Consider the following 26,597-nt stretch of genomic DNA (forward strand, 5'->3'; position numbering starts at 1 on the left):
CCATGGGGACGTCTGACAGTCGGACTCAAACTCATTACTCAGACGGCTCAGCAAACAGCCAGACTGGTTTGGTGCTGAAGACAGGAGACTGAACACATGACCCCTGAAAGGGCCCTGCGATTTCACCCCAGAACTGACATGTGGAAAGGGCTGTGGATCATCAGGGGCTGCATTCACAGATTGAGGTTCTTCGGGGTTCCAGCTACACCCTCCCCCTGGAAGTTTTGTCACCCCAACAGCAGTATTATTTCATGGCTTTCTGGTCGCTGAGAATATTTATTCAAAAACAGGGATTGAAAAAACTGTACAGAGAATCTGCTGCTGAGACCTGAGCCCCTGCCCCAGGCCACTCCCCCGGCAATAGGCAGAGCCCTCTCTTTGGGTTGCCCCCTGACAAGCCCAGCCAGTCTATTCCAGTCAAAAGGGTATCAGTGGAAGCAGCAGAATCTGCAGGGGATGAAGAGAAGCTTGGCCCCAGCCACCCCTCACTCTCCTCCAGTTCCCACTGGGGCAGCAGGCCAAAGGCCCAAAGGGATGGAGGACATGAGCAGCCTCCCACCTCAGGGCACTAGAGAGGCCCCGGCCATTCCCGGCATCCAAGCATAGGTCTGAAGGGGTGGAGCCCCTGCTCTGGGGCTGCCATAGCTCCTAGAACCCAGGGCCAGAAACTGTCCCCTCTCTGAGGAGGAACTCCAAAGATGGAGCAGGGTAAGGGGTGCATCCATGCGTCTGGCATTACTGGCGCTTGAGACCCCATGGTAGAGTCTCCTTGGGCAGGAAGGACGTGGAGGCAGCCCCTGCTGGCGGTCCTGCCTGCCCCGGCCTGGGCCTCAGCCGGCCTCAGTAGGGAGAGAATTTCTGCCGTTCAGCTTTCTTGCTCCCATTGGCCGCTGCCATCTTGGCAGTGTAGGCCGCCAAGCCCGGCGGTGGCCCTGGGGAAGCAGGTGGTAGAGCCAAGAAGGGCACAGGCTTGAGGCCGATGAAGTTGGAGAGGGAGATGGCATAAGGTGTGCCCAGCAGGCCTGGGGGAGCTGTGGGCAGGGCCGTCAGGGGTGGCGAGAAAGGGGTGGGCAGGTCTGCGGGGGCTGAGCCAGGTGTCCCCCCAGAGGTAGACTTGGCCGTCTCTAGACTGGAGAGAGGGACACAGAGGGGAGGTGAAAGGAAAGGTGGGGATGAGACAGGGGCCATGAAGTTAGCCAAAAGATGGGAGGGGAACAGTGGTACGGGGTGGGGGTGTTTCGGGCAAGAATAGCAAAGGTACAAAGGCAGGGAGGGTAGAAAATACAAGCAGATATAACTTGGGGTAAGAAGAAAACTAGGAAGGACCCAGGAAAAACCAACAGTGGGAGACAGGAGGGGTGGATACAGGAGTAATAAATAAGGCACATGAATGACATAGGTAGAATACAGCAGGAAAAAGAGAGGGGCTGAGGAGCAGCAGGGGATTGGTCCAGAGAGACAGGAGGTTATCCCTTCCTTCCCACCCGTGCTCTCCCACCGCCTGCCCCATGCTCACCAGGCAGTGATGAGGTACTGAGCCAGGGCAATGGATACAGGTGAGCCAGTGATGGTCACATGCCGCTCCCCAGCACCCTCTGCTTGGTTCCCAATCTTAATATGTGCCCCTGACATCTGCCGGATCTCGCTGATCTTGCTGCCCTGGCGTCCGATCACACAGCCAATCAGCTAGAGGGAAGGCAGAATTTAACCCTGAGCAAGGTCTAGGCCCCTGGATCCCTTCACCACCCTCCAGCCCCCCACCTTCTGCTCACATCATTGGGAACCAGGAACTCCTGCGAGCTGGTCTGTGTGCTGGGATCCAGTCCTGAGGCAGAAGAGAAGGACTGAGCGTGGTTCTTGTTCTCTATGGGCCTCCCACGTCCACTGTAGGGATGCCCAGCCCCTCCTACCTCCTTTAGCCGGAACTGCTTACCTGGCACCACACTGGCTGAGGCAAAGGGAACTGCGTGGCCTGAGAGCTGCTGGAGCTTGGTGACCTGAGCCAGAGAACAGGGTCAGAGGTTAGAGGGGGCAATTCAGGAAGGGGTGTCTCAGGCTGTGGGTCACTCACCTCTGCAGGGGCCACTGCTCCATACTGACCCTGGACAGAGAAACCCTGTGGGGCAAAACGGTCGAAAAGGGAGCTGCTGTGACAGGCCAGATAGTTTGGCCAGATCACTCCCTGTGCCCTCTGCAGACCCTCCCCCAATTTTCTAGTCCACTTCCTCCTCCACCTTGATCCCCCCCCCCCCCCCCCCCCCCCCCCCGTCTCCAGTAAGGCTCCTAGCCTCTCCTGATGCTGCCCTCACCTGGTTGGCGGAGAGCAGGACAGTACCTAGGGAGAGGCTTGGATGATATGGGATAGTGGCTCCTTTGGGCGGGGACTAGAAGACACAAATGGAAAAGCTTTGTCAGATCAGGCCTCCCCAAGAATCCAATGACCTTAAGGCATTCCCATGGCTTCCATGAAAATGCATCCCAGAGTGCCTTAAGCTTATAATCAGTCCATGGCTGTAGCTCTGCTCGCCCCACCCCACCTGATGTTACAGCCATAAGGTCTGGATGGTGACAAGCACCTGGAGCCCTCTCCTGCCCTCCCCCTGGCTGCCCACCCCCAGTCCCCATCCCACCCCCGACTCTGGGAAGCACCTCCAGAATAACAGCACATATCTGGCGCACACACAGGATGATGGCATCAGGCACCCCAGACACGGTAACAGCACGCTCTGTGGAATTGGGGAGCAGGTCCCCTGCCACCTGCACCTGGGCTCCCGTAGTCTACAAATAGAAAATAGTACCCACTTCTGTTGACTCCAATAGCCAAGAGAAAGGGCAGCTCCGGAGCTCTAGTTCCCTCTCCCCTTGATGGGTAGAAGACATACGCCCATGGGTGATCTCTCTCTGCTCACCTCTCGGATCTCCTTGATTTTGGTGCCTGCCTTCCCAATCAGTGATCCACACTGGCTGGCAGGGATGACAAGGCGCAAGGTCACCGGAGGTCTGGAGACACTGCCGCCATTTGCAGGAGCAGCACAAAGGTCCTGGGGCAGAGAGACAGTGAGTCGGCCATGCATGCCCCTGCTACTCCCCCACCCTCCCTCAAGTACTTTCCTGAAGAAGGATAGGGAGAAACCCTCCTTCCCAGACCTCCTCCAAGAGAACACAGCCTTGGACTTGACCTTCCCTCCCACATAGCCACTATCTGGAGACAGGGTCAAGTTTCTCACAGGCAGCCACCCTCAGACTCCCACCCCAGTTAGGCACAAACCTCATCCAGCTTGAAGGCAATCATGGAGACGGCATGGAAGACGGCGGCTGTAGAGCCGGTGATGGTAGTGATCCGCTCAGGGCAGGATCCCTCAGAGATGGTTATCCTGGCACTGCTCTGCAGGTGTGGGACAAGCGCCGGGCAGCAGGCATCTCCCCACTGTGGTGCCAGGGATCTGTCTGCCTGCCCCAGTCACTAGAAACTGACATTCTTCTGGGCACTCAGTTATCCCAGAGGAAAGGATGGCCACCTCCCTTCCCTTCAACATCTGGGCCCTGGGCTCCTCCCCTGACCCCATCTTTACCTGCTCCCGGATTCTCTTTACAGTCTCTCCCTTCTGTGGGAGACAAAAAACCAAGATTCCTAAGTGGTAGCCCCTTAACCAGGGCTGAGGCTCAAGTTGAGGGGAACATACAGAGAACTGGACACCTACCTTCCCAATGATGCTTCCCACTTCCTGTAGAGATAACAAGAGAGGACTCAGATGGGTATGAATGCCCCGGGCTCAGGAATGGAAGCCCACTGAGACCAGACATGTGCTGCCTCAGGACTCTGCCAGCCCCACCCACTCACCTTCCCATGCATCAACATCCGCAGCGTGAGAGTGATGCTAAGCTCTGGCTCCTCCTCCAGCCCCGCATCTGAACTGCTCATTCTGTCAGGCGGGGCTGGGGCCACAGTAGCCTGGGAGTGTGTCCACGCTGTGGCTGTGGCTCAGCTGGCTGTGGACAGGGCAGCAGAAAAGAGAGTCTGAGAGGAGCCCTAGTTACCCGGCCACTGCCACCTAGGGGACCGCAGAGCCAGGCCAGCCAAACTCAAAGAGGAGGGAGATAGCCTGGGCCTTGAGTTCTAAATGTCCTTCTGACCACTGTATTTGTGCGCTTCTTCCTGGAGTGTAATCCTGGTCACTGAAGCCTTCTGGACCTCAGTCATCCAACCCAGAAAATAACTACCGAATCCTATCCTCTAAATATATAAGAGTTTAAAAAAATGAGACAATCTTATGACAGATACCCAATTTCCCTTCCTCACAAGTCTTCCCTTGTCAGCCCAAAGAGCAATCAGGATTCCCTGCCCTGTGGGAAGTCCAAGGACCCACCCACCTCCATCCAGGTCTAGTAAGGTGAGCATCCAAACTGCCTAGGCTCCCACAAAGCCAGTACGTGCAGATGTCAGGGAATTAGAGCTCACTGGTTGAATGCTTGTCTAGAATATATGTGGTCCTAGGTCTGGGCACCAGAATGGGAGGAGAGGGACTTAATGAAGAGGTCTGGACGGCTATGAGAAACCACAGGACGGCTTCCTCCCTCACTTGGAAGGGAAGATTCCCGTAGATTGAGCCTCCACTGTGGAATCAAGGATAAAACCTTACTCTGGGCCAGGCACAGTAGCCCGGGCCTATAAACTCAGATGTACCCAGTCTAAGGCAGGAGGCTCTCATTCAAGGGTAGCCTTGGCTATGTAGTGAGACCCAGCTTCAAAAAAGGAAAGAGAAGTTTACCCTAAATATGAGGTACCTGCTTCCAGAGGCAGGGCTGGCTGGCTTAACAATGGTGGAGAAGAGGCCAAAGAGGAAGCTGAAGCCTAGCAAAGGTTTGGGACAGGAGGCCCATAAGGCGAGTTCCCAGTGACTCGGGGCCATTAGAGGAGAAGGTCACTGCAGACCAAGTGAGGCATGACCCGCTCAACAACGACATGGGGAAAAGGTAGGCTCTCTCTCCATCTCTCTCTGATCTCTTTCCTATGTTCTCAGAATGGTCCTGTGTGCAGGGGGCACGAAGTGTGAAGACTGGCCACATACCCCACCTAGAGCACACTACTGTACCAGAGACATGGCACCGGGGCTCTATTCCCATACACATCAGAGACGATCTGTCTCCCTGGGACTGGTAATGGATAAGAGAAGGATTTGGTGGGCTGCAGGAATGTCAAGGCCATTAACTGATGGAGCAAGGCCGAGCCTGAGATTAGCTACCAGGATTAGTTTAGCCGCCAACCCTCCCCACCCGACCCCTTTTCATGCCTCAACTTAATCCTGAACCTTAATCCTCCTCAGAAATCCTTCAGCAGCGGCTGTCTCCCGCCATGGCCCGGCCTTGATGGTGAGCTCACTAGGGACTAGAACTCGAGGAGGACAATGGAACCAACTGGTGCCAACAGAGAATCTGGACCCAGACATCACTAACCATAGGAATTCTTTCTGCCTAGAAGGGTGTTGGGACAAAGGATAAGTGGTCCCCAATGGGAATACTTTGTCAGCCCTCTGTCCTATCCGGACATGAGGGTCCAGGTTTCAGAGCTCTGCCCAAAGCCTTCCTCTGAATGTCTTGTGCCAGCCAGAGTTTGGGTATGGAGTGGTTAGGGAGTTCCCAACCTCGCTTTCTCTTGGATACCTGAGTGAGCCACTGTACCAAACTGCAGTCTCCTTTCCTCCTTGGATAGGGACAGTCAGGATGGCAGCATTGTCCCCACATGTTTTTTCTCAGGTGCCCACTTCTTCCATTTGAGTTCAGCCATAGAACTCGCCACAGGGTGGAGACCAGCAATAGATTCGGGGCCTGTGTTCTTTGGGCATCCTGGCCAGCCCTGCGCTGGCTGCCCTTGCTAGACATTCCCCTGGCTGCCTGCACTTCCCCCATCAAAGCGCCTGTGATGACGTGCATGGTTTCTGTCTCCCTGGACAGCCAAGCCTGGGAGCCCCTTAGAACAGGAGCCAAAGCTGCCACCTTCTCCTTGTGTCCCCAGCGCTCAGTCCAGAGCCAGGCTGGAGAGGGTGCTCAGACATATCAGGGACAGGAGCAAATGAATTTGCACCACAGGAGGGTCTGTAACCTGCCCAAGGTCACAGAAAGAAGGGGTGTAGTGGGAAGAATGGGGCCAACAAGCTCCTGTAGGACTGGACCAGGCTCCATTTGGGGCCCATTTATAGCTGTTCCGGTCTTGGTCTTTTAGTCCTTTTCTGAAGTGGGATCTAGATTGCAGTGGCCTGGGGAGCCTCTGCCTGGCCAGTGGACAGTCATCCCGTTTGGAAAACGCTGATGGTTTATCTGGGGCCATAGGATCTTAAGCTCCAGAATTCCGTGGACCCTTAATTGAGTGACAAACTGTGGGAGATCTGAAAGCAGTCTTCCTAGCACTTCTTGTGACCCCAGGAAAAAATGGACCGTGGGCGAAAATGTTAGTCTTGCTAAGATGCCTAGGTCTGCAGCAGAGACCCACTGCCCCAAATTCAATAGGTGACCTTGGCCTTCCCTGGCCTGGATCTGGATTTACCCACCAGCACTGTTTGGGGAGTCAGGGAAAGGGAGAGTTAGTTGCTGGTATCTCTGTGTTCCGAGAGACCCTTGAGTTTTTCCTATCTTTTGGAAAGAAGGAGGCTCCTGACCCTCCTCCAGGCCCTTCTCCCAGAGTCCTAAGCATAAATAGCCCCACTGGGCATTCATTACCAGATGCCCTGTTTGCACCGGGGTTTTAAGGAGTATCTTGCCCCTTCAGTCTGGTGGGGCCCCAGGTCTCTGCTAGGCCACCCACGTGGCAGCCACACAGCATGCCACACTGACCTCCAGCTCACCTCTGAGGGTGCCCAGCCCCCTCTGGTCAGCAGAGCTCCCTGGCAGAACATCCCACTCTCAGACCAATCCTCTGACCTCGGTTCTTCCTTCTTCTGCTTCCCAGGCCCCCTCCCCAGTCCAAGTGCCTACTCCTTCTGAACCTGGCTTCCTGCCACTCCGGCTGGAGGGTCTGGGGGGGGGGGGGTGACAGCTGTGTAAGGGAAGGCTGCCCCCTTCCTGCCCCTCCCCCCAGCTGTCTCTCTCCTATGACAGCTGTCCAATCAAAGGGCTGGGGGGCTTAACCAGCCCCCCCCCATGCAGGGATCAAGTGTCCTCCCTGGCTTTGTTCTAGTGTAAGAACAATCCAGGGGAGGGGAGGGCTCTGGGGCCAGTTGAACCAAGCAGGCTGTCCCGCCCCTCGGGGGATTCCCTCTGTTCAGTGTGTCTGGACCACTAGAGACTGTGAACCCACCTGGGCTGCAGAAGGCTGGGGGAATCCAGTCTCCAACTTCACCTCATATCTCATGCCCACCTTAGCACTCCTATGTAGCCTCCTTCAACCCTTAATCCGAAAACAGTCAGGCTGGCCACACCCAATGAAGCTGGGGAATGGCTAAGCATCGGGCATGGCAGGGTGTGGCAGGAGGGTGGCCACTAGGCCTGGTGAGGGGGTTGGCGGCCTTGAGACCTCCTGGCTCCCTTGTTCATCCCATAGTCTGGGCATGCTCACCCTTGCTGGTTAGCCTGGTCTCCACAAAACTGCCCAGCATCCTCAGACTCATGCACCCATCTCAACCTTTCAACCTCCCAGGATGGCCAATCATCCATAGTTAGGAGGGAGGAGACGGGGGGGGGGGGCGGACACGGAAACTAGGGGAGCAGTTGTAGACTCTGGTTTCTTGATTCAAGTCTGTCTGGTACAGTGCCAGGGAAGAGGAACATAGAAGATGATAAACTGGTGGGTGCCAGGAATGCTATACCCCCTAGAGTCGCCCAAGGCATGGCAGACATGAAGACATGGCAGAGGGAAACCAAGGCAGGCTCAGGCCCTGCTCAGTGCGACTGTCTATCCAAGTTGAAAAAGCTCTCCAATCGCCATTCTCCATGCCGAAGACTATGCTCACTCTGCTATTTACCAACCATCCATGGATCCCCAGGACCCAAGGGATAAAACCTGACCTCTATGCACCAGCAACGGAGGCCTCCAAGGTCCAGCCCCTACCAGCTTCTCCTGTCGCACCTCTGCCTCATCCCAGGCCACAAAATGGGTCTAGAACCTCAGACAGAGTCTCTGCCTGGCTGACACTCCCAGCTTGAAATACTTATCCCCTTCACTCTCTGACAAAAGTCTTCTCAAATGCCTCCTCCTCCATGGAGCCTTCCAACCTTTCAATTCGAATGAAATTTCTCTGGCCTCTGTGCTTCCCAAAGACACAGCTACAAGTCAAAAGAGGCCCAGTGGGCATTTCTGAGCCTATCTTTCTGCTACAGAAGAATAGGAAATCTGAAACAGGATCTGGCCCCAGGGAAGCGGGGAGTTAGGGCTCACAGGCCCTGGAACACTGCAGATCATCACACCTCAGAGTGTTGGGGCTGTAAGCACATGGCAGAATCAGGACATGCCTGATCAGAATTCCAAGTTCTGGCCCAGCATCCCAGGCCTAGGGGCTCGCTCAGCATGTTGTTGAAAAGAGGAATTTGAGAGTTCTGAGAGACCAGAACAGGTCCCCCAGCAGGGAGAGGAGCGGGTAGAAATGCCCTGGTGTGAGATGGGTCTCACAGCATTGAGGTGGGTTCAACCAATCACAACTAGAAAAGCCTCACCAATCAGGAGGCGAACCTGAGGCCTAGGGAGGAAGGGAGTTGTTTAGACGGCTGCATAGGATGTGATAGGCAGGCCAGGAGAACCCATGGGTCCACCTGGACAGCCCAGGCCCCTTTCCATCAAGAGCTAAGTAGTGGTGATAGAGGCTGGAGGAGAACAGGGATGAGAGTAGGAGGGTGGACAGAGCCTGTCTGGGGCCATAGGGTGGGGCAGGCCAGCCTTTCTGCGGCCTGGGCCTGCCAGGGTGTGTGGGCCGCCCGCTCCCAGCCCCCCACCCTGAGCATGCAAAGAGAACAATCCCCTTGTGTTTGGGCAGCCTGAGCCTGCATGCTGATGAAGGCTAGGGGGTGGGGGCTGGGATGGGGTGCTTTGAAAGTTGAGGGGGTTCCAGGACCTAGAGGGATAATATCCTCAAATGAAGAAACAATAGACCCCCCAGGTGCTGGCTCTGAGGCCACCAGGGTGACCCCCCTAAACAACCTGAGTCAGAGACCAACTCCTGACCAATGCCTGGGGTCTGAGAGCTCTTTACAAGGGGAAGAAGGGTCTCTGGGGACACATGCCTTGTTGGTCCAGAAAAAAGGTAACCATCCTGGGCTTGGTGGGGACCCACAGCCACACATCCTGAGAGAAGCGGTGTGAATGGACCATGGTACATCCCCTTGAAGACCATTCCCTTGGGTGCCAGGATGGGGCGGGGCCCTGGGTGCCACAGGTCTCAAGATGGCGGGCCTGGTTTAGGAGAGTGAGGAGGTGGGCACCTCCCTCTCCTGGCCAGGCATGCATGAGGGCCAGGTTGAAGGAAGTAGCAGAGCCCCTTCACCTCCGCCCCATCACAGTACCCAGGCCAAGAGCTGGAGATGAAGAGCCACAGGGAATGAGGGACCACTTTGTGCTCTCCATCCCGCCCCCCCCCCCCCCTTGGCCTGGAGTCTGGCTCCTCCAAGGACTGCAGAGAATGGGAAGGGGTGTGTGTGAGCCAGGAGCTGCAGAGAATGGCAGATGAGAAGAGAGATGAAGTAGAACCCGAACCTGGGCCATGAGGTCCAGAACGAAGAGCAAGCTCAAAGGACAGAAACAGCGAATAGGATGGGAGCCTCAAACCTGGTATCTAAGGTCCAAGAAATCCCTCCCTGAAGTGGGGTGTTCCCCTGGAAAACCAACGCCCCCCACCTGTGCAGGCCTCAGCCGAACTGGACAGGGACCGTGCTCCTCGCAGTTCCCCCAGGATCGCGGTCGGTGCACACAGGAGCGGATCCCCCTCCCCAGCGAACCCCCAAACTTCACGGCCCGCGGTGCCCCGCCCGGCCCTCGCCTTACCTCGCTGGGGTTGTTCTGCGGCGGCGGCAGCGGCGGCGCGGCGGCTGGGCCGCTCAGTCCCACATTGTCCCCGGGAAAGGCGGCCGCTCACAACTGCGAGTGACATCAGCTGCGAACAATGAGGGGTTTGACAGGCGCGGAGCCCGGCCGGCCCGGAGCCCGGCTCCGCGCCCCCCCACCCCCACCCCCCGGCCCGCCTGGCCCGGCCCCGCCCCGCCCCCTCCCGGATCCGATTACAGCGCGGCGGGCCCGCCCCAGCAGCCCCAGTGCCGCAGCCGCCCGCCCCGCCCCGCCCCGCCCCGCTCCGCTCCGCGCGGTCCAGCGTCCCGAGCGGCCGCTGCTTCCGGGAGGGAGCCACGGTCCCTTCCCCTGCGGCTCACCAGGACCTCAGGATCCTCCCAGTGTGGCTCTCACTGGGCCCGTCCTTCCCGCCCGGAGCTCCTGCCCAGCTCGCCGCAGCTTTCATCTCAGCCCGGGCCGCGCCTCCCGGCTTCTGTCCCACGGCCCTCCGCCCTGCCCGGGCTCTCGCTTCTTCGCCATCCTTCACTCTGGGGTCCAGCCCAACAAGACGGGCCACCTACAGCTTCCTCACAGCCCGGCCCTAGTCCGCCCAGGACAGGTTACCCGACTGGAGGAGGGGCCTGAGAGAGCGGTGTGGCCCTTATCACCCTGTCCCGTGATCCCCCAAGTCTACTGCCAAATTCCTTTTGGAGCTAGGGTTGTAAGGGACAGCGCGCCATTAAATCCTTTACTAGGAAAGGCATAGGAGTGTGTGTGTGTGTGTGTGTGTGTGTGTGTGTGTGTGTGTGTGTGTGTGTGCTGAGCTCGCCCCTCCCCCATCTCAGAGCAGATATTCTCCTCCTTTCGGTAATCGGCTCATGCGGGCCCCACTGACCTCCACCTCCCCGCCTAAACTGAATCTCTTGGCACCTGGGTGTGTGTGGGTGGGGAGGGGAATCCAATCTCCCTTTCCCTCCATCTGGCCTAGTGGACAAAGGGCAGGGGGACCATCTGGTCCCGCCAGAGTGGGGGAGGAGCCCGCAGTGGCAGTCCCTAGGGAAAGGGGGAGGAGCGGCCCGGGCTGAGACAGAGACAGCAAAAGCATGTGAGGTCTAATAGCATCACTTTATTTCAGGGACCTACACAGTCGGTCTCCCCACCCCACCCCCAAACAGGCTTGGCTAAGAAGAGTCAGGCTTGATGACCTGGGGAGCTGTGCAGCCCCCAAAAGGAAAGGGAAAAGTAAAACGGGTATATTTGAAAGGCAGAAGGGTGCACCTCCTCTTCTGAGGAAGGAAGCAATTCTGGCCTGGGACCAGTTGCAACGTGTAGGTGAGAGAAATCTAGGGCTGCCTTCATCTTTAATCTGGCAAGCGGATCTTTTACAAAGAGTGGCTCGGAAAGAGGTTCCCACCTTCCTTCACAGGGATTGCACATGTACCTGTGCAGGCCTGTGATGCAAGGCTGCTCAAGACAATGGTGGTGGCTGCGCACACCTTTAATCCCAGCACTTGGGAGGCAGAGGCAGGCGGATCTCTGTGAGTTTGAGGCCAGCCTGGTCTACAAGAGCTAGTTCCAGGACAGCTAAGGCTACACAATGAAACCCTGTCTGGAAAAACTTCCAAAAAAAAAAAAAAAAAGGAATGTGAGTATCAGACCAATCACGTGGATCCATGTGCTCCCAAGGGAAGGGTTCTGTTTGGGTGTGGGATGAATCTAAACAAGCATTCATACATGTCTGTTATCTAAGAGGGGTAGGGAAGTTAAGGGAATGTCTGGCCTGCAGCTGAAGAAGGAGGTGGCGGGAACATAAGCTAAGCGGTGAGAGCCAAGCAAGGAGAAGCTCATGGATTACCCACAATCAGGTTTCTCCCCTAAATCCGAGGCTTTTCCCACTTGATTTACCTCCTTGATCCGATCTGCAGCTGCAAGAGAAAAGCAGAAGTGACAGGAGCCCAAACAGATGTACAGACAGAATAGACAGACCTGTGGCAGGTGAGACCGGGATAAGCCAGCGAGAGATCCCAGAGCAGGCAGGCTGTCACCCCTATCAGCAGGACTGAGTCTCATGCTAGTCCCTGCAGGAAATCCAGCAGCCCTGTGTGCCACTCCTCAGGCTTGTCCAGGTAACAGGGATGCCCCGCCCCCTCCATGACCAGCACTCTGTGGTTGGGCAGCTGCTTCAGGTGTTGAAAGCTGGAGGAACCCATGGGGTCCTGGTCTCCATATACAATCAGAGCTGGAGTCTGAGCGGAAGGAAAGGAAGAAAGAATCAAGGAGCCGGGCGGTGGTGGTGCTCGCCTTTAATCCCAGCACTTGGGAGGCAGAGGCAGGCGGATCTCTGTGAGTTCGAGACCAGCCTGGTCTACAGAGCTAGTTCCAGGACAGGCTCCAAAGCCACAGAGAAACGCTGTCTCAAACAACCAAAAAAATTAAAAAAAAAAAAAAAGAATCAAGGAGCTCGCCACACCAGCCCCAGCCTTTAAAGGTCAGCTTCAGCCCTCATCACCACTTTAGTCTCTTCCTGCCCACCTGGAGACAAGCTGGTCCAGAGGGTGGGGACATTTGTACTTTCCCCACTACACAATTTTATACATAGTAATCTAACAAGCCAAACAAAAGGAGTTAGGTGGTCAGATCTCCCCAGAAACCACCCCGTTGGTTACCCAGTCACCATATGAGGAAGACCCAGGGATGGTTCCCACTTGCTCCTAACATGCCATCTCAGCTTTAAACACACACACACACAAGATACCTTAACACTGGCATAGTCAGCAGCGCTGATTTTGTCTGTGCAGATGGGAGCCACTGGGACATAACCCCGGAGCTGGGACCCAGGGGCCACGAGGAAGGGCAGTGCATACATTCCACTTAAGGATGGACTGATCACAACTGGGGGTCCCAGCTCCAAGGCATCCACCACGGCTGCTAGGAAGCTGCCAGGAGCCAATTCCCCGATAGGGGCAGGGGCTGCTGCTTCTTTGGAATGGCCAAGACCTGCAGGGATTCAGGTGTAGGAGAGACAAGGGCAATGAATGAAAAGGATCCCTTCTTCCAGCATGTGCTCCTAGGTCGATCTCTGGGTGCCCAGGTTCGTGTAACGCCAGTGGGCTGCATTCATTCATATCCACAGCCCAGTGTATTATATTTGTAGCAAGAATGGGACATTTCTTTCCTTGTTTGCATTCATACTAACAATGTCCCGGAAAGAGTCAAGCTCTGGAGTCTATCAGGGCTAGCTCTGTGTCCCGGGTCTCCATTTACTATAAAGATGACCATAGGTCAGGCCTCTCAGCCCTCCTCAGCTGCCCAGTTTCCCCTCTCTGTTGAAAAGGGATGAGGAACGTCCCTGCCATTTAAACTTGTGAAAATTAATTAACTTTTGTTAGGCACCTAGCCCTGCCCGAGGATCGAACCTGAGATGAATGCTTCTACACTGGGACCTGCCAGTCAGTCCCCACCTTTAACAACATTAGCTGTAGACCTTTACCCTGAAGCTCAGCCCAACCTTCTGTTGGAAGCAAGCCTGGCCAGACTGGAGATCTGTCCTTGAAACCTGAAACTATATCAGCCACCAGCCCTAGCCGTTGAGGGGATTAGATCCTGCAGATAGCTATGCCTCCAATTCCTCACTAGAGATTAAGATGGACGGGGCCTGGTGATCCAGGTTGTGACAGGCAATCTGGAAGCTATTCCTGCCTTCTGCAGTGCCCAAGGACTCTGTTTGCATGTAAGTGACCAGGTCCTTAGCCATCCATCAGGGCCTGCCTCGCTTCCCAAGGCTCTGGAGGACTTACTGATAGTGCTTCCAGCAGCCTGTGCACCTGTTACTAGCCCTCAAGTATTAGCCGATACATTCACACCAAGAACGTCATCCTGTGCTCACTAGGGATAGTCACCAGCAGGGGTGTGGTACCTTTCACTACAGATGAGGGAAGTGAAGCCCAGAAACATTGAGACACAGGTTCGGTAACAGTGAGAAGCAACTGGGCAGTGTATCAACCCTACTAAAGCAAGACTAAACAAAGGTTCAAAGGTCCATGCGCTGTGTGCCTAGTCAAGTTCAGGGTCCTGCCTAGCTAAATCCTTCCATTTCTCCGTCCTTAAGTTTTCCCCAACCCTGGCCCAGGAGCCCACCCCCAGAAGTACCTGGTAAGTCAATGGCCACAGCCCTGTAGCCAGCCTCAGCCAGCCTATGCAGAGTACCTAGGTTCTGCCAGGTCTCAGAGGAGAAGCGGATACCATGCAACAGCAGCACAGAGAAGCGAGCAGCCTGTCCACTGCCAGGCTGAGCCTCTCTGAAGAAGAGGCCCTGGCCTTGCACCTGGATGGTGCCCTCATGCTGGTCCACACTGGCCATGCTCGATGGTGATGTGCCTGCAGTTCAAAGCCAGGCTGATGAGAAGTGGGTGAAAGAGCACCCTGCCTGGGAGACAGCAGGGAGCAGTTAGGTGACCACCAGGTCTCTAGGAGCTGAATTAAGGTCAGGAAAAGCAGCTACTATTTCTGCCTCTCCCACTCCGTTATGTGATATTGGGCTTCAACTGACTGAACAATGGCAGAATTAGGAATGTCACTTAAGAATTTAAGACAAGCTGTCAGACAATGGTCGCACACGCCTTTAATCCCAGCACCTGGGAAACAGAGGCAGCGAATCTCTGGGAGTTCCAGGACAGGTAGGGCTACACAGTGAAACCCTGTCTCAACCCCCACCCCAATAATAAATAAATAGATAAATAAATAAATATTAAGAAAAACTAGTCAGGTGGTGGTGACACATGACTTTAATCCCAGCACTCGGGAGGCAGAGGCAAGTGGATCTCTGTGAGTTCGAGGCCAGCAGAGCTAACTCGAAGACAGCTAGAGCTGTTACACAGAGAAGCCCTGTCTCGAAAAACAAAAACAAACAAACAAACAAAAAAAACCTATATGAACTGGGTAGTGGTGGCCCAAGCCTTTAGTCCCAGCACTCAGGAGCAGAGGCGGGCAAATCTCAAAGCCTCCCTGGTCTACAGTGAGTTCCAGGATAGACAGGGCTACACAGAGAAACCGTGTCTCAGGGGAAAAAGAGAAAGAAAGGAAAGAAGAAGGAAGGAAGAAAGCTTTGTGTGGTGACACACGCTTTTAATCCCAGTAATTGGGAGGCAGAGAGGTGAGTGGATCTCTATGACTTCTAGGCCAGCCTGATCTACAAAGCGAGTTCCAGGACAGCCAGCGCCGTTACACAAAAGAAACTCTGTTCTGAAAAACCAAAAGAAAAAAAGAAAAAGAAAAGCTATGCATCTGGGTGGATCACACCAGCAGCTGAGAATCTGCTGGTAGGAAAAACTGGTATTTCCTATTGTATTGGAACATGTATGGAACTATTCAATACTAGTTCATAGACAGTGGATAGGATTAAATGAAGCTATGCATTTAAAAAAAAACCTTGATACATGTCTGGCACATAGTGAGTGCTCAATCGAGGTTAACACTATCTTGATCAGCACCATCTAGCTTAGCACTATCGTAGAGTGGGTGGGCTGGCAATAAATACAGGTAGGAGTGAGACCAAGTTTGTTTGGGATGAAGGCCCATTTTCCAGAGACAGAAACACATGCACCAGTCGGCAAAGACTTTGGAAGTTTCTGACTGCCAGGGACGCGGGGTTCTCAGCGCGCTGGCCGCTGGAGCCCAACCGGTTGACGCTGCGGTCACCCGCGGTCTGTCTGTCCACAGCACCCCACAATTCCGGATCCCTGGGTCTGTCTGAAGGAAGCACGGGAAGGAGGGGTGACCTGGAGAGCCGAGATGAGAAGACTTGGGGCAGGTGGGTTCTGAGTGAAGACGCAAAGAAAGAGTCGAGAGCGCAGAGTGGTACCTGGAAATCTGCGTGGTCTTCGGCAAGAGAAGGGCGAGTGCTGTTGGCGGGTGGGGAGAGAAGTAGGAGAGGGGCCGGGCAGGAGGTGGAGACAGACCTGAGGGTTCCGGGCGCCCTCTTTCGGTCACAAACTACCACTAGATTCGTCCGCACCTTCGTTCTTCTCCCACCTAACCTGTTTCCCCGCCCCAACCCCCATGTCCCCCAAGAGCCAGGCTGAAGGTCTTGAAATTCTCAGCTATCTGCCCCACACGGAAGTGGCCTTCTATGAGGGGGAAAGCTATTTCTGGTATCCCTGATGTCCGCCCCCCTAAACCGCCCTCACCCCGAGTCAGGACAATCCAGGACGAGCTGTGCACCTGTCATGAAGCTGACATCCTACATATCAGCGTGTAAGGCTCTGCCAAAGTTCAGCCAGGTGGCATGGCAGTCTTTTCCGAGCCTGTAGAATGATTAATGATATTCTGGTTAATGTCAGCCTTGGCAAAGATCAACAAATAGTGAACCTTTTGCACCCTTCATGGCGTCCCTACCCCGAGGCCTGGTTGTAACACAGAAGCCTGAACCATGGGGCAGACCAGATGTTGATCACAGGCTGCCAACCAATAGTTGGTGTCCTGAGCAGACCGGGAGCTCAGAGGCCCCACTAAAGCTCTGACCCGGCAGGGGAATGGGGCGAGTAAAGAAAGTGTTTAGGCGGAAGCCTGGAGCTGCCGCATGACAATAACATCATCTGGCATTTACACTAGGAGACCTCGGTGCCAGGAGGCCTCGGTGTTCCGAGTGACCTGTCCTTACATCCTATGACATCCCCATGCGGTGGGTCCTTTCCTAAACCTCATTTTGCAAACAAAACGATTTTAAAAATGAAGAAGCGGGTGGATCTCCACAGACTCTCAAACCTCAAGCCCTTCCTTAACAATTCCTAAAATCTGGGCCTGGAGAGGCGGGCCTCGGGGCCTCGGGGCACCGCCCCAAGTATTCCTGCAAGGCCTGCAGCTGCGTACTGCGCAAGCGCTCAGGGGTTAGTCCGACTCTGACCCGCTGGTTACCAAGGCGGAGGCAGTGCCGCACTCCCCAGGCCGTTCGGCTGTTGGCTCAGCCTCGGCCGGGCCCCGCCTCGTCACCGTCACCGTCACCGTCACTCCTGTTAGCGCGGTGAGTGTCTCCCGGGAAGGCGGCCCGCTTGTTGTCCGGGGATCGCCGTCCTTGTCCCCACCGCTTGGGGCAGAGTCCATTGGAAGGTGCAAGCGCTGGGCAACACGTGTGCAGTGTTCCTGCGCTGTGCGCGCGCGAGTGTCTGCGTGTGTTCTTGACCGTCTGGGTTTAAGTGTTTCTCTTCTCCTTTGCCGAGGGTTGGGTGGGGTGGGGGTAGGGTGTTCACTGGTCTGAATGCTTGCTTGTATGCTTTTTTGTATTTATCTCTGCATCTGACTGCGTATTTCTGAAGGTTTATGTGTGTTCCTCTGCTGGCGCATTTCTTCCCATGCCTGTCCCCTCTCCCCCCTTGCCAGGTAGCTTGTCTTTCCCTGGGTCTTTGGGAACACGGAGGAGGTCAGAGAACAACTTGCTTTCGTCTGTTCATCTTTCAGCGTGTGAGTTCCAGGGATTGTCAGGCTTGGCAGCAAGTGCCTTTGCCCACCGAGTCCCTTATTTATTTTAGTTCATGGTCTCACTACATTGCCCAGGTAGTTCTTGACCATCCAGTACTCCTGAGTTTGGGCAGTTGTTTCTGTCTTTGTTGTTATCATTGTTGCTGGTTTTTTGTTTTGGGTTTTTGTTGTTCTTTGTGACAGGGTCTTGCTATGAAGCCCTAGCTCTCAAATTTGCCTGGATCCCTCTCCTTGAGTGCTGCACTCTGAGCCTGGGACTGTGTGTTTATGTGTGGTTTAAGGGTTGGGTGTGATTTTGTGTTTGAATACCACGAGGAGGGTATGCATGTGGTGCTGTGGGTGTTTGGTTTTGTTTGTTTGCTTGCTTTGAGACTGTCTTGCCAAACATCCCAGCTGACCTCAACTTATAATCCTCCTGCCTCAGTCTCTCTAGCTTCCGTGCCTGTGTATGGGTTGTTTTGTTTTTCTTTTTTGAAAGGGTGTCTCTCTATGTAACCCTAGCTGATCTGGAACTCCCTATGTAAACAAGACTGGCCTCAAACTCACAGAGATCCTCATGCCTCTGTTTCCTGAGTGCTGGGATTAAAGCCATAGGTCACCATGCCTGTCTTATATATGGTTTTGAAATACATGTGTTGGTCTCTCTGCCTTCCTGCTAACTGGCTGTGTGTGGCAAAACTTTTCCTGGGGAGAAAACATACTTGTCTACTCACCCCAGGTAGGGAGCCACAGACTCACTGAGCCAATGATTTTTATTGGGGTTACTTAACAGAAATATGGATAAGGGGTTATTTACAGAAAGCCCACCCTAGTATGGGGGACAGTTCACAAAAACTGGGAAACATTTGGAACACCCTGCACAGCCTGCAGGCCTCTCAACAGGATGGAGCGGGTCCTTTCCAGGCAGTTCACCTGAGCTCTAAAGAGTCTTCTTGGCAGCTTAGCATTGTTTGGTCTGAGAAAGAGTTTCATCCTTTATTGTCTACTCAAGTAGGGAGGGGCCTAGTGAATCTGGGCAGTTTCAGGGAGTTCTTTTTTGCCTCCCTGCTTAAGGAGCTCCACTGCAGTTTTGGCCTCTGAAGGGACTGTTAACACAACAGTTGCATGTGTGTGCCAATGTGTGTGCAGAGGCTGCTGTACATTTTCAGAATAGCTTCCCTTTTCTAAAGGTATTATGTATACAATGTTCTGCCTGCGTGTATGCCTGCACACCAGAAGAGGGCACCAGATCTCATTATTATATGGTTGTGAATCACTGGGAATTGAACTCATGACCTCTTGAAGAGCAGTCAGTGCTCTTAACCTCTGAGCCATCTCTCCAGCCCCCAGGGATTAGCTTCTTGAAGTTTGTGGAAGCAAGACTCTTGTGTCTGTGTGAGTGTGTGTAAATATCTGTGTATTCTAGTATCCAGAGCAAGCAGTTTGTTTACTTTCCTCCCTTCCCCCACCTGTGGAGCAATCTGCATCAGAACCCCTACATTGTCTAGTCTTGGGCATCCTGGGTTGCCATGGCAACGAATAAAACCCCACCCCTTCACCCTGAAAAGAAGCACAGGTTTGCCCCTGGTGGACCACTAAGAGAGGGCCTTCACAGATGCTCCGCCTCGTGGGAACCTGAGCTAAAGCTACGTTGGAGGCAGACATCCTTGGCTGCGCCAGGTTAGGAAGAAGAGTGTGCTCTTTGTCCGCCTGGCTCCTGACTTCCCATCAGCACTGAAGGATCTGCTGCTGCCCCCACACTGCCTGACTTCGGAGCTAGAGAGTGAGATCTTCAGAAGAGTCCTCCAGAGTCAGCAGAGGTGGGTGTGGCGCAGTGCGGGCCATAGCTCTGCTCCTAGGCCTACCACAGACTGCATTTACACTTAGTAAAAATGCATCCAGAGCCAGGCGGTGGTGGTGCATGCCTTTAGTGACACCACTTGGGAGGAAGATGCAAGTGAATCTCTCTCTCTTTTTTTTTTTTTTTTTTTTTTTTTTTTTTTTTTTTTGGTTTTTCAAGACAGGGTTTCTCTGTGGCTTTGGAGCCTGTCCTGGAACTAGCTCTGTAGACCAGGCTGGTCTCGAACTCACAGAGATCCGCCTGCCTCTGCCTCCCGAGTGCTGGGATTAAAGGCGTGCGCCACCACCGCCCGGCTGCAAGTGAATCTCTTAAGTTCAAGACCAGCCAGGTCTACAGAGTGAGTTTCAGAACAGCCAGGGCTAAAAGAAACCCTGTCCCAGAAGAAAAAAAAAAACCAAGAAAGAAAAAAATGAGTTCAGAGTCCCAGAAACAAGACAAGCATGTTCATCTTAGGCCCTATAAATGATGACGGGGACATCCCATCCCCACCTGCTTAGGTGGAGTGTATTATGTAAACTGCACAAGAAACTTGGGCAGGTGCCAGGAGGAACTTATCCCAAGTTACAAAAATCAACTAGTGATAGAGGGGAATTCTAAAACAAGACCACCTGCCTGCCCTGCTTGAGGTCCCCTCCGGGCTAACAAAGACGCCATACTGGAGGAGTTCATGAAGCAGGTCATTTGGCAGAAGTGGGGTGGAAGCTGGTCCTTTTCTAGGCCAGCTACACTCCTTCTAGCCCCCAATGTCTCAGACCTCAGCATTATCCCCAACTTTCTCTGTGAAGTGATCCATAATGGCTGGTGTGACCCTGAACTATCCGCTCCCATTGTGCAGGCATTCTGTTTTTAGCAGTTTTCTAGTCATCGTGAGGAAAGAATCATTCCCGGGCATGCGCTCAGTGGTCTCTCTGTGCTCGTTGGCCCTCAGCAGCCTCTACTCCTCCATCCACCACGGTGTCTCCAGTTCATCCGTCTCCTGCCAATGCTGTGTTTTCTTCCAGAACACATATGGCCTGGTATTTTGGAAACTGGCCCCAGGCCCCATGTCTCTTCTGCTGCGGTGAGAATTTCACCTGTGAGCCTAGCTTCCTTTGTGCCAAAGAACTGTAGTCATATCTGCTCCCTGTGTTTTCTTGGGGCCTCTGAGTGCTGAGTGTAGAAAGTCAAGCATGGAGGCCACAGCCAGAAGAGCTGTGTAGTTCCCACAGCGATGGTGGTGGCCATTAAACATGCCTGTGCCAAAGTCAGGCAGTGGTGGTGCACGCCTTTAATCCCAGCACTTGGGAAGCAGAGGCAGGCGGATCTCTGTGAGTTCAAGACCAGCTTGGTCTACAAGAACAAATTCCAGGACAGGCTCCAAAGCTACAGAGAAACCCTGTCTCGAAAAGCAATAAAAACAAAAACAAACAAACCAACCATGCTTGTGCCAGAGGGCCATCTCAGGCACCTTCTCCACAGAGTGGAGTGTGCCAGGCCTTTGCCCTGGCCTGAGTAGTAGCTGGGTATGAGCTATTCTTCCAGATCAAGAAAGGGAGGAGGGCTAAAGGTCTTCCTCAGCCTGTCTCTTCTCTTTTCTCCTCTAGGCTGTGTGATACAGGCCTTCATGAGCCGGTACCAGGCAGCCCTGCTGGGTCTAGGCCTGCTGCTTATGCTTCTCCTGTATGTGGGGCTGCCTGGCCCCTCTGAGAAGACTTCCCAGCTCTGGAGAGGCCCCAATGTCACAGTCCTGGCTGGTCTCACCCGAGGCAACCCTCAAATCTTTTACCGGGAGGCGCTGCCTATCCAGAACGCACACAGGTGAGTACCCAAGGGTTTAATGGAGGGACCGCAGCCCAACCCGTGGGGCTCAGGAACCTGGAGGGCAGTGAAAGATGCCTGCCCAGGTCCCATGCCTCATCTTCCCCCTTATGTCTGCAGGGCAGATGTCGTGTTTCTCCATGGGAAGGCATTTAATTCCCACACATGGGAGCAGCTGGGCACGCTGCAGCTGTTGTCCAAGAGGGGCTACCGGGCTGTGGCCATTGACCTTCCAGGTGAGTACCCCCACATCCAAGCTTAGAGGAAGCAGGCTGCAGCAGGAATAAAGGCGCAGTCACCAGAAGGGAGCATTGGACGGGTAGCAGAGCCCAAGGTAAAGCAGGGGCCTGTGGGCCCCGTGTCTGGACAAACAAGTCAGAGGTCACAAGAAGCCACCACAATAAGAGCCTGTTTTTATTCCCTGCCTTGAAAACTGCAGTGTGCGTTATTGTATGGCACAGAGGAAACAGAAAGGTGATTTGTTCATAAGCAACCGCTGGGAGGATTTTTGTGCTTTTTGTGATTATGTAATTTTCGTAGCTTTCGCGGGGGGAGGGGCACACCCGCAGAAGTGAATAGGTAACTCGTGAGAGAGAGAGTTGCTTCTCTTCTTCCACCCTGTGGATTCCAGGGATCTGTCAGGCTCGACAGCAAGCCCCTTTACCCACTCACTGAGACCTCACCACACTCTCCTTGTTTCATTTTGTTTTGAACTGTACCCAGGGACTGTGCTATACTCCGGGTTTATTGTTGTTTCCAGTACTGTGGATTGGGAACTCAGGGCCTCGAGAATACTAGGCAGGCGCTCAACCACTAAGCTACACCTCCAGCCCCATGCTGTCATTCTTCTAATTAAAAATGAAAGTGGGGGTGGCGGTAGGAGGTGGCCCAGGGATGAGAGAGATGACTCGGCAGTTGAATATGTGCTGTTCTTGCCGAGGACTTGAGTCTGTTTCCTAATATCCAATCCAGGCAGCTCACAACAACCTGTAGCTCCAGCTCCAGGGGATGCAGTGCCCTCTTCTGGACTCTGAGGGAACTTGAACTCTTGTGCACAAACCTACATGCGGAGAAACACATATAAATTAAAAATAAAATCAATATTATTTTGTTTTTTTGGTTTTTTTTCTTTTGAAACAGAGTTTCTCTATGTAACAGTCCTGGCTGCCTTGGAACTTGCTTTGTAACCAGGCTGACCTTGAACTCACAGAGATTCTCATTCCTCTGCCTCCTGAGTGCTGGGATTAAAGGCCCTCGCCCAGCTAACTCAATATTTTTTTTTAAAAAAAACGTGAAGTCCTGCCAGGAAAAATGGCACACGCCTTTAATCCCAGGACTCGGGAGGCAGAGCCAGGCTGATCTCTGAGTTCAAGGCCAGACTGGTCTACAAAGCTAGTTCCAGGATAGTCAGGGCTGTTATAAACCCTGTCTCAAAAAAAAAAAAAAAAAAAAAAAAAACCACATGAAGACAAATAAAAAGTGAAGTCCTAGAAACCAGTAACACTTCTCTCCCCTCTCTGAACGACTGAGAGGGACAGCCCCGCTTTCATGAATCTCAGGAGGTTGCAGCAGGAGGCTCCCAGATTCAAGGCCTGCCTAGACTACAGAGCGAGTTCAGGGGTAACCTGGCATCTTAGTAGAGACCCTTTCTCAAAATAAAAAGTAAAAAGGGCTTGGAAATATAATCCAATGGTGGAGTCCTTGCCCTGGGCTCAACCTGCCTAGAGGGAGAGGCAGATAGACAGACAGACACACACCGTGGCACAGAAAGAGACTGACAACATGCAGGTTGTATGTGAGGGTTGGGAGCATGAGCATCCTGCCTACTTAATGAATATATTTATACCTGTTGGACCCTGGAGTCCAATTACTGAGGTGGCATTGCCCCAAGAGACCATTCTCATACCACAGTTGATGTAAAAGCATGAGGATTTTTTTTTTTTTTTGGTTTTTTCGAGACAGGGTTTCTGTGTGGCTTTGGAGCCTGTCCTGGAACTAGCTCTGTAGACCAGGCTGGTCTCGAACTCACAGAAATCCGCCTGCCTCTGCCTCCCGAGTGCTGGGATTAAAGGCGTGCGCCACCACCGCCCGGCAAGCATGAGGATTTTTATTAATTCTGTCACGACAGGGTCTTTCAGCATTTGAGAAGCCAGAAAGACCCCAAATAGCTGGTACAGGATACTTTTAAAGCAAAAAGCCACAGAAACAAGGGGGGAGTCTGGGGGTTGTTCTTTAAACTATTATGATTGGCTTATTCAAAGGGCTATTACCAATAATTGGCTGGAGAGCAGTTGCCACATCAGATGAGGTAAGAGGGAACATCTGAGGGTCACTTTGCCCCCTTCCCAGGGACTGAGTCAAAACATCAGGAACTGAGTCAACAGTTATCTTGCCCCTATTCTAATAACTGAGTTCTATTTGGAGAACATTTACAAGGACTCAGGGAGATGGAAAATCCCCAACATTCCAGTACGTGCATGTGTAGTTGTTAGGTCCTTGGTTCCCAGGGGAGGGGGGAGCTCTAATGCTGAGAGGACTCAGCTTAAAGTTCTACACACCTTTATTTTCCTGGCTACACCATGACTTTGTGGGGCAAGCCAGGTCCTACAACCCTCCTCTGCTGTTAATGCTTTAACTGTTAAAATGTGGGCCATGGGAGGCATGGGCAGGCTTGTATTCTCATTCCTCAGCTGGTAAATTTAAAATTTTCAGTGTTACCTGAAATACCCAAATATCTAACTGAAGCCTCTTTGGACATGTTTCTTTAAGTATAGGAGAGCTGGACATGGTGGTGCATTGCTCCAACTCTCAGGAAGCAGGGGTAGGTGAATCTCTAAGTTTAAGGCCAGCCTGGTTGGTCTAAAGAGCAAGTTCTAGGATATCCAAAGCTATACAGAGAAACCCTATCTCACTGGACGGTAGTGGCGCTCACCTTTAATCTCAGCATTTGGGAGACAGAGGCAGGCTGATCTCTGTGAGTCTGAGGACAGCCTGATCTACAAGAGCTAGTTCCAGGACAGGCTTCAAAGCTACAGGGGGAAAAAAGCCCTATCTCAAACAATCAAAAGAAACATTTAAGAGCAATAGTTTCTCTAAAGTTGCTATCAAGAACAATTGATGAGTTAGGATACACTTTTAAGTGTTTTGACAAATACTATGTTACCTTTCAGAAAGACTGTATAGATTGATCCTTCAGGCAGTCATGTAGGTGTCCCTTACCCCTTCCTGACACTGGCTGTCATTAGCTTAAAAGTTTAGCCAATATAATGGCTGAAAGATGTTTCTCCGTTTATTTATTTATTTATTTATTATTTTTAAGGATTTATTTATTTATTATGTAGGCAGCATTCCTTCCATTTATGACCACACACGCCAGAAGAGGATGCCAGATCTCATTATAGATGGCTGTGAGCCACCATGTGGTTGCTGGGAATTGAACTCAGTACCTCTGGAGGAGCAGTCAGTGCCCTTAACCACTGAGCCATCTCTCCAGCCCAATGTTTCTCTTTTTAAAAACATTATTATTAGTGGATTAGTTGGTATTGTGTGTGTTTGTCTGTGCACACACACAGGACAAAGTGCATGTGTGGAGGTCGGAGGAAACTTTATGGGAGTCAGTTTCCTCCTTTCACCACATGGGTTCCAGGGATCAGATATAAGTCATTCAGGGTTGTGCAGCTTGTGCTTTTACCCACTGAGCCATCTCACCTTCTGGAAAACTAAATTTCTAATGGGCCAATTTTAGTATGAAAACTTGCTTCTGAAAATGGCTGGGGTAGAATGTGCTGTGTGCCACTGGTCCTCATCTCTTTCCCCCACTGTGGTGGACAGGAAGTCCTGAGCAATTCCTGCCTCAGCAGTTTTCAACCTGTGGGTCAGGATCCCTTTGGGGGTTGAATGACCCTTTCCCAGGGGTCGCATATCAGATATCCTGCAAATCAGATATTTACATTGTGATTCATGACTGGAGCAAAATTGCAGTAAAGAAGTAGAAACAAAAATCAACCATCCTAGCTCCTCTCAGGTAGTAACTGCTGCTGTTCCCAGGTTTTGGGAGCTCAGCGCCTTCAACGGAGGTGAACACAGAGGCAGGGCGAGCGGAGCTGCTGAAACAGGTACTGCAGGATCTAGAGGTGCAGAATGCTGTATTGGTGAGCCCCTCACTGAGCGGCAGCTATGCCCTGCCCTTCTTGATGCGAAGACACCACCAGCTACGTGGATTTGTGCCCATCGCGCCTACCTCCACACGGAATTACACACGGGATCAATTCAGGGCTGTGAAGGTACTTAGCGAGCTGCAAAGATGCTGGCACCCTCTCCCTGCCCCTGGCTTGTATCACGTGGGGGGGGGGGGGGGTCCTAGAGAGTCGGCCCCTGCAGGTAGTGTGGGGACAAGGCTCCTTGAAGGAATAGCTTGTGGGCTGGATCCTCACCGAAACCCAGGGCCAACAACTTCCGACCTTACGCCCTGCAGACCCCAACTCTTATCCTGTACGGGGAACTGGACCACACCTTGGCGCGAGTATCACTGCAGCAGCTCCACCACCTGCCCAACCACTCTGTGGTGAAGCTGCACAACGCGGGCCATGCCTGCTACCTCCACAACCCCGAAGCCTTCCACCTCGCCCTTCTCGCATTCCTTGACCATTTGCCTTGAATGGACTCACTTCCCAGAACTGACCTTGAAGGGTCTAGACCCTCTCTCTCCTCTCCCAGGGAGGCTGGCCCTGAGTGGGATTGAGGACAGAGGATCAAGCCCAGCCAGGACTTTTGATTTAATTTCACAGACACAATAAAAAAAAAAAAAGCCCTTTTGTCTGGCTTGGAGAGTGAAATTGTGTTTCCTGACTTGTGTGGGGAATCTGGGAGTGGGAGGCAAGTCTGGGCCTGCTCTGGGATGGATGGGGAGGCTGGAGGCGGTGCTCCTGTGAGTCTAAGCCAGAGTGCGCTACTTCCTCATAATCTGTGCTTCCTTCTCTGTGTCTTAGTTTCCTCCTCTTTAAAATGGGCATGGTGACAGTATCAGGAGAAATGATGGTGGGGTTGGATTACCTGGTAACATAGGACTAAGGGTGCTTAAAGGCAGCTGTTCCTGTGACTGCAGTTCCACAGGGATTGCTTCGGGAATACAAATGACTTCCCAACTGCGTGAGAGCAGTGCAGAGAAGGTGGAGATGGCATGTGGTTTAAGAATTAAAACAGTGTTGTTGAACCACCAAACCCGATTGCGTCCTTGTTAGGGGTGAGCAGCCAGAGACTTCAACCCCAAGTGGGTGGGATGGCCCCTCTTTGATCCTGCCTGCTCCCTTGGTCCCAGGGTTGAAGTCTTCTGACCCTTCCCCCCTCCCCAAGCTGGCTCAGCCTCTGGAACAGAGGGCAGAACTCGCTGGGAGTACAAAGAGCAGCTAGGTGCACAAGTGGGCAGCTACAGTTACAAGCAGCTTGGTGGTGGCCACAGGAACAGCCATGCCTCTGTTTCTCTCTCTGCTGGAGGCCGAAGAGCTGAGGGTTCAATGTGGGGTC

At 53.2% G+C, this 26,597-nt stretch overlaps 3 protein-coding genes across 11 annotated transcripts; 1 reads left to right on the plus strand and 2 right to left on the minus strand.

Annotated features, from left to right (window-relative positions):
• Positions 1 to 250: 250 nt before the first annotated feature.
• On the minus strand, positions 251 to 10,986 carry Pcbp4 (poly(rC) binding protein 4). Of its 3 annotated transcripts, XM_075964765.1 has the most exons (14): positions 10,345 to 10,986; positions 9,965 to 10,073; positions 3,842 to 3,990; positions 3,702 to 3,725; positions 3,573 to 3,605; positions 3,269 to 3,385; positions 2,910 to 3,041; positions 2,650 to 2,778; positions 2,310 to 2,384; positions 2,072 to 2,116; positions 1,934 to 1,997; positions 1,773 to 1,825; positions 1,517 to 1,686; positions 251 to 1,129 (listed from the first exon to the last, which is right to left on the minus strand). In XM_075964765.1, exons 3-14 carry the CDS (start codon positions 3,920 to 3,922, stop codon positions 841 to 843), a joined length of 1,212 nt encoding a protein of 403 aa, XP_075820880.1. In that variant the 5' UTR covers positions 3,923 to 3,990; positions 9,965 to 10,073; positions 10,345 to 10,986; the 3' UTR covers positions 251 to 840. The 3 variants fall into 3 exon arrangements, with proteins under 3 accessions (XP_075820880.1, XP_075820879.1, XP_075820881.1); XM_075964764.1 differs by lacking the exon at positions 10,345 to 10,986 and having other exon boundaries at positions 9,965 to 10,141; XM_075964766.1 differs by lacking the exon at positions 10,345 to 10,986 and having other exon boundaries at positions 260 to 932; positions 9,965 to 10,141.
• Positions 10,987 to 11,071: 85 nt separating this feature from the next.
• On the minus strand, positions 11,072 to 15,917 carry Abhd14b (abhydrolase domain containing 14B). Of its 4 annotated transcripts, none has more exons than XM_075964774.1 (4): positions 15,825 to 15,917; positions 14,114 to 14,390; positions 12,720 to 12,961; positions 11,072 to 12,210 (listed from the first exon to the last, which is right to left on the minus strand). In XM_075964774.1, the coding sequence occupies exons 2-4, from the start codon at positions 14,322 to 14,324 to the stop codon at positions 12,031 to 12,033; spliced, it is 633 nt and encodes a 210-aa protein (XP_075820889.1). In that variant the 5' UTR covers positions 14,325 to 14,390; positions 15,825 to 15,917; the 3' UTR covers positions 11,072 to 12,030. The 4 variants fall into 4 exon arrangements, with proteins under 4 accessions (XP_075820889.1, XP_075820888.1, XP_075820890.1 ...); XM_075964773.1 differs by having other exon boundaries at positions 14,114 to 14,341; positions 15,825 to 15,895; XM_075964775.1 differs by lacking the exon at positions 15,825 to 15,917 and adding an exon at positions 15,567 to 15,705 and having other exon boundaries at positions 11,891 to 12,210; positions 14,114 to 14,341.
• A 917-nt stretch (positions 15,918 to 16,834) lies between these two features.
• On the plus strand, positions 16,835 to 25,909 carry Abhd14a (abhydrolase domain containing 14A). Of its 4 annotated transcripts, none has more exons than XM_075964768.1 (6): positions 16,835 to 16,982; positions 18,985 to 19,236; positions 20,861 to 21,074; positions 21,195 to 21,310; positions 25,122 to 25,357; positions 25,549 to 25,909. In XM_075964768.1, exons 3-6 carry the CDS (start codon positions 20,881 to 20,883, stop codon positions 25,729 to 25,731), a joined length of 729 nt encoding a protein of 242 aa, XP_075820883.1. In that variant the 5' UTR covers positions 16,835 to 16,982; positions 18,985 to 19,236; positions 20,861 to 20,880; the 3' UTR covers positions 25,732 to 25,909. The 4 variants fall into 4 exon arrangements, with proteins under 4 accessions (XP_075820883.1, XP_075820887.1, XP_075820886.1 ...); XM_075964772.1 differs by having other exon boundaries at positions 16,863 to 16,982; positions 19,032 to 19,236; XM_075964771.1 differs by having other exon boundaries at positions 16,974 to 17,068; positions 19,032 to 19,236.
• The last annotated feature ends 688 nt before the right edge of the window (positions 25,910 to 26,597 follow it).

Source organism: Microtus pennsylvanicus, chromosome 3, assembly GCF_037038515.1.
Source record: "Microtus pennsylvanicus isolate mMicPen1 chromosome 3, mMicPen1.hap1, whole genome shotgun sequence".
Lineage (NCBI taxonomy): Eukaryota > Metazoa > Chordata > Mammalia > Rodentia > Cricetidae > Microtus > Microtus pennsylvanicus.

Excerpts from the sequence above, each read along its gene's own strand:
- Pcbp4 (XM_075964765.1), bottom strand. The coding sequence starts at position 3,922 with ATGAGCAGTTCAGATGCGGGGCTGGAGGAGGAGCCAGAGCTTAGCATC. Across the intron at positions 3,726-3,841 it reads GGATGTTGATGCATGGGAAG|GAAGTGGGAAGCATCATTGG; the intron begins GTGAGTGGGTGG and ends TTATCTCTACAG. Across the intron at positions 3,042-3,268 it reads TTGCCTTCAAGCTGGATGAG|GACCTTTGTGCTGCTCCTGC; the intron begins GTTTGTGCCTAA and ends TCTCTGCCCCAG.
- Abhd14b (XM_075964774.1), bottom strand. The coding sequence starts at position 14,324 with ATGGCCAGTGTGGACCAGCATGAGGGCACCATCCAGGTGCAAGGCCAG. Across the intron at positions 12,962-14,113 it reads TGTGGCCATTGACTTACCAG|GTCTTGGCCATTCCAAAGAA; the intron begins GTACTTCTGGGG and ends GAATCCCTGCAG. Across the intron at positions 12,211-12,719 it reads CTGACTATGCCAGTGTTAAG|ACTCCAGCTCTGATTGTATA; the intron begins GTATCTTGTGTG and ends CCTTCCGCTCAG.
- Abhd14a (XM_075964768.1), top strand. The coding sequence starts at position 20,881 with ATGAGCCGGTACCAGGCAGCCCTGCTGGGTCTAGGCCTGCTGCTTATG. Across the intron at positions 21,311-25,121 it reads TGTGGCCATTGACCTTCCAG|GTTTTGGGAGCTCAGCGCCT; the intron begins GTGAGTACCCCC and ends TGCTGTTCCCAG. Across the intron at positions 25,358-25,548 it reads ATCAATTCAGGGCTGTGAAG|ACCCCAACTCTTATCCTGTA; the intron begins GTACTTAGCGAG and ends TACGCCCTGCAG.